Here is a 10,038-nt window from a genome sequence, read left to right on the forward strand (position 1 = left end):
GAGAAAGACACATTAGATTTTGTTATGGATGAGGCTACAAGTAATAATTAGTGGAATTTAGGATCACATTGATATGAGAAAAGGAATAATGTAGGGTGCCCACAAAATATGTACAGTACTAGTATCATTTCATGCTTTGAAACTTGAAAGAGATGGCACTGCCAAGATAGCATTAGATATTACTGTTACAACCAAACTTTTACCTACACAAGAAGAAAATCAGAAAAATAATGACCATCTCCAAATCAAATAACTTGTGGTCCAACATTAGAGAACTTCATCATCCATGTAAAATTTGATGAATTGTGACATATTAGAAGCACTTAAAGATATGAGATCTTCTTGATCAATAATAAATTCAATTATGTACAAGAAAAGGAGATTATCTCTCAATTAACCACATAAATCTAGTAGTTAAATAATTGAAGTAATATGAATGATTATTAGGAGTTGGGTGGTTTTTTATTGGCAGCAAGAGCAAGTACTGAATGAGCAAGATTGTTAATGGCATCAACCATGCCACTAATGCCTTGTCTATTGATCTCAGCTTTAGACTCTTCAATTTGCAGCCTTTTCTCATGCAAATTCAGCAGCTCTCTGTGCCTCCTTTCTTCTCTCTCTTCATTGGCTTGAATAGCTCCTGCTATTAGACTTGCACTTCTTGATATTGCAGACCCAACTTCATGATTTGAATTGCTAGCAGCTGCTGCAGCAGCAGCATTACTTGTTTCCTCTCCTCTTCTCCTCCTCTTTGCTGATGAGTTTGACTGGCCACTTGTTTGTGAATCTGACTATCCAGAGACAAATCCTCAGATCATTAGCACAATGCCATTTACAAAATTCTAACAACATATATATTAATACTAACTGAAAAAAGTTACTTATCTATATGACTTACAAAAGATGTACCTACTATGGTTAAGGGCTGTGGACAGGGATATGACTCAGGAAGTGGCGGCGAAAGCGGCGAGGGCTGTGGCAGCTGCTGTGGTGGTGGCAGAGGCAATGGTAGTGATGAAATATGGTGCTGCATATGAGGAAGCAATGGAACAACTGGTTGAACCATAGTACTACAAACAATTGGCCTTTCAAGATGTACTACTTGTCCTAAAACATTAGTGACCATGTTAGGATTAGTAGAACTAGTCCCCCCACCACCACTACCATAAAATCTTTGACCCTTCTTCTCAACTACATCAACCAAAGCTTCATAAATCTGAGGCAACAAATTAGAAGGCAAATGCTTTTCCTTCCTCAGAATCTTGTCCATTTTCCAATAGGAAAACTCAAAGTTTTCACCTTTACTATCTGACATTCTCCTCTCATAATCCCTAACTTTCTTGAAATCTCTCATGAGATTATCCCACTTGTCATTACACTGGTTTTGACTTCTTAAGCACCCATTTCTCCAGCAATAATCTTCAACCCATTTCCATCTCAACTCTGCAGGTTTGTTCAAGTTTCTAACACCTTCATTGCTGCTGCTCTCACCTTGAATCCTCTTCATTCTTCTCTCTTCATCCATCTTTTTGGCTTCAATAAGTACCATTGTTTCTTGCACTGTCCAGTTCCCTTTCCTGTACTCCCTCAATACTACATTGGTGCTGCTGTTTCCCCCTTGATTTGCCATCATCAGACTCATGCAAAGCTCCTACTAGTGCACATATATAGTTTATATAAATGTATGTTGGAGGGGGGAGGCCCTTTTGCAGAAAAGGAAGGGGGAGAAAAGAAAAGAAAACAAAAGGTAGGAGCTTATAACAACTGTCTGCAACACTATTTATATTACTATTCAACTTTCATTTGGTTTTACATAAAGGACATATATATATTAAAAAGACGGAGGATAAAATGTACGCAGTTGTTTTATTTCACGACTAATTTTCATTCCTTTTTATGTTAACAAAAATTTGAAAAGTACTTCTATAAATAAGGTTAAAAGTAGTGGATATTTGACTTTAGGCATTTAATAAAATCCATAAATTATAGAAATGTAGAAGAATTTAATGAGAGAAATGCAGAAGGATTGAATGTATACATACATTAAAAGAAAAGGTGAAAAAGAAATAGTCAAGGGGATGTATCATGCTGGGACAGGGTACTGAAGAGTGGATGAAGTACCACTAGCTGGGATTGCTAGTTGAAAAACCATTAATGTTTATTATCAGAAACACAGAAACTTGATGAATGGCTTCTAGCTGTATGCATCAACTATAAATAATTAATATGCAATTCTTCGTTCTGTATTAAACACTATATGCAAACGACACTAGGTTGTGAATAAGCCAAATTGTTTGTACTATAAAATTTGGTTTTCAATTCGGCAGCTCCACCAATTGAATGATATTCTGTTTAAAACCTTAACGATCGGAGCATAAATTCAATATTTTTGCTTCAACACAATAATTTAAAAATGGTTATAAAGTTGAGAACCTCATGTGTAAAATTTGTGTTTATTCAAAATTGAATTGACAAACATTTGTCTTTCTAGATAAAAACAATTGATTACTTACATGAATAATAATATTTATAATGATAATTACATATCTTACAAATTATTGTATGTTTCAGAAATTAATATGGATCTTAATAAATTGAGGGATGGTGATGGATTTGGAGAATAAGAAAGTGAGAATCATCCATCACCTCAAATAAAATGAATAGAACCTTGTCACCATAATTTTCCCGGACCGTGTATAACGGATAACATAAGGAGAAAAGACCTTAAACCAATAAGTGGTGCTTCTCCACCAATACGCATAGCAAGCTGCCGGTCGGATAATAGTTGTCGGTCACAGCATGCAGTCAATTTCAATTTTCTATTTTCACATAATATTCTAAACTTTTGAGACAAGTGCAATCTCAGTTTCGCACATGCGAATATCAGTACAAAATCTAAGAAGTGCTTGCATTTTCCTGAGTTGGCCAATATATCATTAATTAAAATAAATTTGATGATTCGATTGCATATATTACACGATGTCGTCTTCCTCTTATCCAAGGTTCGAATCTTGTTACATGATTATCTTAAATTTAAGTTATACAACATAACGCATTTTTAAAGATGATCTTAATCACAATTTAGCATTTGACCAAATCCCAAAGGAAAATGGTAGGTACTCTAAAAAATGTTGCAATTTTTCTCACTCGCACTAATGATAATGGATTTAGTATCCACATCAATCACCCAATTAAAATTAGTCACATGTTCTCGCATTATTTTTTAAAAAAAAATTAGAACACGATTTAGAGTACATAGCCTTCATCAATTATACACTGGAGTGGTAACTGAAGTTAGAGTATCAAATATACAGACGTTGTAACTCAAATTTGAGACATGATTGTAACCATCTTACCAATTTTGAAATTAGAGTAATCCATCTTAACGGCTCTATATCTTGTGATCTCCCAATCTACTAAATAATTTCAACCGAGAATCTGTCAAATATTTTCGCATGTCAATTGAACTTGATCTAAAGTGCTCTACTAATTCATGCTTGACCAAATTCATTTACAAAATGCACGCAGATAGTAGATATCTAAAATTATATTATGAGGTATGTACGATTTTAAAATCTGAAATTATCCTAATTAAGTCAAATCACAACGGTCAATTGTAGTATACTTACATCTGTAAACACATAATTATCTATGTGAAGTTAAAACTACTACAATTCAAATTACCTCGAATCGAAATATCATGAACGTTTGAGTTTCGAATTCAACTATGGCAATAATCTGACACACCTGCAAATCATAGTTTAATTCAATTCTTGAATTAGTTAATTACAAACGGAACAATGGGTTAAGGATTGAAATTTTAAACCCTAGCAGGATACTTGGGATTGCATGTGCTCATACTTGATCAATCTGACTTGTTTTCTGCATATCTTTCTCTCCTTAAAGTAAAATTTGTAATCTATGATCAACTTTTACTTTGCATGCATGCATTCGCCTTAAAGTTATCAAAAATCTTCAACCTTTAAAGCACAAATCTACAACTACTAATTCACACCACTAGATCACCACCCATGCAATTTACTTGTAGTAGTTGTTAAATAATGACTACTTGAAGACAAAATCTACATTGAAAGAATAGTTTATGACAAGGCTAAGTACCACTAATCATTTGGATACCAACTAATTATATCCTAGGTTTAGCGAAAGAGGGGTGTAATAATAATAAAATATTAGCCCTAGTGTTGTGTGAAATTACGATAATGCCCAAGATCTTGGAGTTTATGAAAGGATAAGGGGGACAGTTTTGTCCTTTTCGAAGAATACAGATGTCAACTGGTGTTTTAGAGGGCAGAGCATTGATGAGCTTTTTGATTCTGCCAACTAGGCAGAGGAGTTAGGTTTGACTGTTCAAGAGGGCGTTTGACCACTTTTGGACGGTGTTGAAACCTCTGACATGTCACTATCGTGCCAAGTCTTTGGATTCTAGCGTGGGTCCCTGAGAGTAAAATCGTCATTTCAATCTGTATATAATTGTACCCCTCGCAGAATATATTTTTAAGAAAATAATGTAAATTGGCTTCTTTTTGTGGTGTAACGTGCAAGTGTAACATATATTTGGATGATGATTATATATACAAGTCGAGTCCGAGTGAAAAATCCAAATGTTCGAGAAAGTTATATATACTCACTCCGTCCCGCCCGGTAGTTTACTTACACTGTTTCCATGCATTTCGAGACTCTTATAAAATATAAGTATATAACTTTTTCAATTTTTTTTGAATAATAGTTTAAACGTCAAATCTTTTTTCAGGAATTTTTAAAAAATAACGTAAAGAACCCGATGTGACAGAGGGAGTAGCTGTCAACATGTAAAGAAACATAAGAACTTTTTCATTATTGGTGAAAGTGTTGTAAAAAAAACATGAATCGGATTAATTGAATCGATAAATTCACGAAGTAAAGATTAAAAGGGAATTAATCGGATGGTTAATTGAATAATCAAATATTTAATTTTTTCGACAAATTACGGAACATGAATTAATCAGTGATTAATATTAATCACCAATTATTAAAACAAAGATCGCTGATGTAAATCGATATCTAAGAACTTATTTTGAATTCATTCGAGGCCCTATCCTCATGCAATTCGAAAAGAAGGCGGACTGGCGGAGTAACGACTTGATTAGGGAGTAGATGCGAACGTGGGAGCTGCGCGCTACCTGAAAGCACATGTGAATGTACAAAGCGATTATGTTCAAAACCCAACTTGTTCGCTTTGGAAGTGTTGTTAAAAGATGCACGCTGTTAAACATATATCCCCACCATCCCAAATTAAATGAGCTAGTTGACTTTGGGTACGAAACTTAAGGTGCGTTGACCGACAAGTTCAAAATTTTATTTGTTTTAATTTTCCTTTTGTAAACGAAAATTTTATATTAAAATTTTTATTTGCAAAAATAAAATTTTAAAAATAAATGATGTCGCTATGCGGTCAATGGACTTTAAAGTGTGTGCCCGAAGTCAACGTGCTCATCTAATTTGGGATAGAGGGAGTATATTGCTCTTTAAAAAATGATGGGCTAAAACCATAAATGTTTGGTTGATTTTTAATATTTATATATTTTGAATTATAATATATAAAATAATTTTGGTGAGATTTAATAGTGAAATATATTACAGTGTTATATAAAAAAATGAAATGTAGTTTTTTTCCAAAATAATAGGGGAACATATTTTTTCTAAAAACAGTTTTTCGATTAAAAATTACTATTTGAAAAAAAAAATGAATGATTATAAATTGTTATGGTCAAATTTGAAAAGGGAAATGAGTATTGAAAAGAATGAAGTATTCCTTCCCAAATTGGGGTGTAATCTCTAACATAGGATGTAAGGAATGCAATGGAGGAATTAATAAATTTTTAAACGTTTACCCATATACAAATATAGTTCAAATTTCATTTCAATCCTTCAATGTTCATCCACCTTAACCAAACACAAGATGGTTTTATCCAAATGTTAGAGATACCAAATTAGTTATAAAAATGAATACAAAATAATATTTAACAAATGCTTATTGATTATTAAATAATAATAATAATAATAATGAACCGTTGTGCATGCATTAATCAATCTCAAATTAAATCATTCCCAGGACACCTAAATATTAAATTAATGATATAAAAGTACAAAAAAAATTACTCAAACTTGTTTTTATGTATTCATTTTTGATTTATTTCCCACTTGGATGTCCGCGTTACTTATAGGCTATAGCCTTATAGGCATAGTCGCCTGTATACTTGGTGCAGGACATTTTTCCTTGTAGCACTTTTTAAGCTGCCTCTAATATTTGGTGTAAAGCAATTTTCCATCCTAGAACTTTTCAGCAGAGTGTTACGTTTATAACTAATATTATATTATAAAAATAACTCCTCTTGGATCCTATTAAAGTTAATCCTAACAATTAAAATCATATAAAAATTATAAGGGGAAAAAAAATATAAACCATATATAGGGGCCGTTTGGCTAAACTTAAAATAAGTGTTTTTTGCTTAAAATAAAAAAGTGAAGTAGAAGTCAGAAGCAAGTTAAGACTTATAAGTGATTAAACTGTTTGAGAAATAAGCAGAAGTCCTGAAACAAAAGCTAACAATCCTAACTTCTTTTAAGTGCTTCTTAACTTTTTACACAAACGGTACAAATAAGTGCTTATAACTTATAAGCCCAAAAGTCGACTTATACTGGGCAACCAAACACCACCATATACAAGTATACAACTCATCTGTGGTCAGATACTAACATGTCCATAATTCATTATTTCATTGCATACTGACATACTGTATATACAAGTCTTTCCACATATAGGATGATAGCCATAACTGCTCTCATGATAACTGGGAAATGTTGATCGATTTATTTGGCAAAGTGAAAAAATAAAATTAGGAAGCAGAGCTGCATGCATATGTATTATGAAGAGACAATTATGAGAAATAAAGGAACATAAAAAGCATGCATGCATGCAGATTTAACAGACAAAATACATGATGATCAATCTCTGCAATTAAGAAAGCTGGACGTGCATGAACCAATCATACCGGTGTAAGTAACTGAAGTTCTAATTATTATGCATGGAAATTATTTCATGCATGCATTAGTTTCTCTATTTCATGAGTACATGAGATTATTATACCAGTTTTCTAATTAACATAAAACATCTAGAACATGGTCATCACAAATATACTATTGCAGACAGAATTGGAGGCAGATAATTTGGACGAGGAAATTATTAGTAAAATTTAAGAAATATAGTCTAAAAGTGTTCTAATTTTTTATCTTCTTTTTGATTTTGATTTTGATGATTTGCATAGACCACATTGAATGGGTTTCGTAAATAGAAATGCTGGAAATCGAAGCAAGAAGAGTTTGCATGCCATTGTAAACTTCAGTAGGCCTGTTCTGAGTTCTAGACATCGAGTGCCAGAGATTGGGCCTCGACTCTGAACAGTAATTTTATGTTGGTCCGTTTAATTTATCTTATTTTTCAGAACTAAGTCATTTTCTCGAGAAAAAGTCCTTCGATATATACTTTTTTCTTGAGATAAATGATGTATTTCTGCAAATAAGAAATGTTCTTTTAATACTAAAAAATATTATGTAAAATTGAAAATTTTCGCCTGAAAAAAATCCTTAATTTTCTCAAATGAGGTGGGCCAAGAATGCCCATTGTCAAGTTTCTCTCAAGTCTGAACTTTGTCAAACAGATGCATTCTTGTTACATCATATTTAATTCTGTCAAGTGATTAGAAATTTATTCATAGCACAATTAAATTATGGATCCAACTGGAATGAGATATGCTGCTGTAGGTCTATATTTGGGTGCTATATCTGATAATAGTTTCAAGTGATTCATGAGATCGGTTTTTTCCTTCTAAATAACCAGCAAATTCCTAGTGTCCCCCTTAATTTCACTTGCCCTGAATGTACTGTTGAAGTCTTGAAGAAGAACTGAACTAGCTAGTTTTCTACAAATTAACCAATAAAATTACAAAAAAAGTCGTGGAACACCAGAATAAACTACAGGCGTGCATTAGCATCAGCTTATTAGAGGCATGATGATTTCAGATGTTAGCACAAACTTGAGTAGCCAAATCAAAGTTCAGTCTTCTAAGCAAGTTTCATGTATGAACTGAAGTTCCCTTTCTTGTATCAGGGATTATAAAGGTAATAAATTAACACATATTATAATGCTATAAGCTCTGAATATGAACCAAGATATATAGCTAAACCGTATTCCAGTCTTTTGCATTGCATTTGTGCTCTTAATGGACAGCTAGCTGGGCTTTTCTTTATGCGAATACCATTATATGATCATATCGGCCTAGCAGATCCTTCCGATCCTGGCTTCTGGAATCAGGTAGAAGTTGAAACACCAAGACCAACCCACCAGCAGCAGTTGCCATTAAACTTTGTGCAATTTCTTTGATTGCCTCTTCAGCTGCCATTGCAGCACTAACGATATTTTCCACAGCACTCTTCTCTTCTGTTCCATGATTTATTTTCCACTAGCTAGCCGATCAATTAGTAATATATCAAAGTCTTGCACTGAGGTCGATCAGAAATCATAACCAGGTCATTTTGGTAACTCAGAATTTCAATTTCTTGAATCAGTTTGTGTGAGACCAATTACAATTGACAAGGCACATTCATGTTTATAACATCTAGCAGCAGGAACTCATTTCACATATAGGTCTCTGTATCTTAACTCAATTAGCACCTTATTAGCATCTGCTACAGAGTACAGAGTACAACGCAACCGGACAAACACACCATTGTTCCTAAATCAACTTTATAGGGAATCAACTTTATTCAACCTCAACATCAACCAAATCAGGCATATCTTTAAACAATACTCTTGCAGCATTCAATTCACCACACCATTAGCAAAGAAAATAATTAACAAATGTCGGACACGATTTCGCCTCTGGGTTTGCCCATTTCAATAAGCCCAACTTCCCAGGATTTCAACCATAGAGCAGAATAGATTCTGTCTACTATCCTCGAACACTTGTAAGCACAACACCAATTTGCATATCATATCTACCCATCACTTTGGCAGACAGACAGTTACCCAAGGTAAGAGGACTTAACTAGTCAAACAATTCGTGAATAGGTCAAGTTCGGCTTGTAATCGACTCCAGAAGTAATTGAGGTGTACTCGAGCTATCCAAATACTTCGTCAAATTGAGCTTGAGCTAAGAATACTCGTCAGCCTAGTCAAACCTTTAATTTTTTAGACAACGCTCTAATAATGTCTAAAACATCAATCATCTTAACAAAAAAAATAATCATACCAGATCACTCTAAGACTACATCTCCTGAAGCTGTCCGCCGAAAAATACGATGCGGCGCACCATTAAGATGTTGAACAATGTCAGCTCGAACCACGGGATCAAGTGCCCGATCCAAACACGCTGTCCCAGTCCATCCACACGTATCACGCAGCCGCCGCTTTGCTATGTCCGCGCTTTCAGCATCATTAAGTTCAAGAAGCGGTGCTCCACCAAGATGATACATATAAGAGGACTCAATTCTCTCGGCAGCATGGGTCTGGTGGATGATACTCTTTTCTAGTTCACCAATTCTAGCCTTAACACGCGATAAAGGTCCCGAGACTCTTGTCAGTTGTTCCAAGTCCAAGTTCGTGGACACTTGTATAGTGCCGAATTGATTTAATTGTTGTGCGAGGTGCAGCCTCGTTAGAGTTAAATCTTGTAATTCAAGATGATAGTTTTCTGCGGTTACAAGAGCGATGTTATTTTTCATGGCCAATAGTAAAGGCATCCTTTGGATATCATATGCATCGAAATTTGCCATAACTTCTTTTTTCTTGTGTTGGAATTTTAATGCACGCAGACGCAGAGTTATCTTCTCTTATTGTTCTCCCACGTTTATTTATATACGTGTATGGCCTTACGGGCTTCTAGTAACCAAACCTAACCATATAAGGTAGTGTTCTATCACGTTGTTGTTGTTTTTTTTTTTAATTAATGTAAGTGTATGGTTTTATGGGCTTCTAGTAAC

The 10,038-nt window shown here is 34.1% G+C and overlaps 1 protein-coding gene across 3 annotated transcripts; it reads right to left on the reverse strand.

The window, feature by feature from the left end:
• Window positions 1–245: 245 nt before the first annotated feature.
• On the reverse strand, window positions 246–1,797 carry LOC108195663 (uncharacterized). Of its 3 annotated transcripts, none has more exons than XM_017362650.2 (2): window positions 914–1,797; window positions 246–791 (listed from the first exon to the last, which is right to left on the reverse strand). In XM_017362650.2, exons 1-2 carry the CDS (start codon window positions 1,640–1,642, stop codon window positions 444–446), a joined length of 1,077 nt encoding a protein of 358 aa, XP_017218139.1. In that variant the 5' UTR covers window positions 1,643–1,797; the 3' UTR covers window positions 246–443. The 3 variants fall into 3 exon arrangements, with proteins under 3 accessions (XP_017218139.1, XP_017218147.1, XP_063941836.1); XM_017362658.2 differs by having other exon boundaries at window positions 246–787; window positions 910–1,797; XM_064085766.1 differs by having other exon boundaries at window positions 394–787.
• Between the last annotated feature and the right edge of the window lie 8,241 nt (window positions 1,798–10,038).

This window comes from Daucus carota, chromosome 1 (assembly GCF_001625215.2).
Source record: "Daucus carota subsp. sativus chromosome 1, DH1 v3.0, whole genome shotgun sequence".
Taxonomy (NCBI): Eukaryota; Viridiplantae; Streptophyta; class Magnoliopsida; order Apiales; family Apiaceae; genus Daucus; species Daucus carota.

Coding starts and splice junctions, on each gene's coding strand:
- LOC108195663 (XM_017362650.2), bottom strand. CDS start 1,642: ATGAGTCTGATGATGGCAAATCAAGGGGGAAACAGCAGCACCAATGTA. Junction 792..913: donor GTCCACAGCCCTTAACCATA/GTAGGTACATCT, acceptor GTCTCTGGATAG/TCAGATTCACAAACAAGTGG.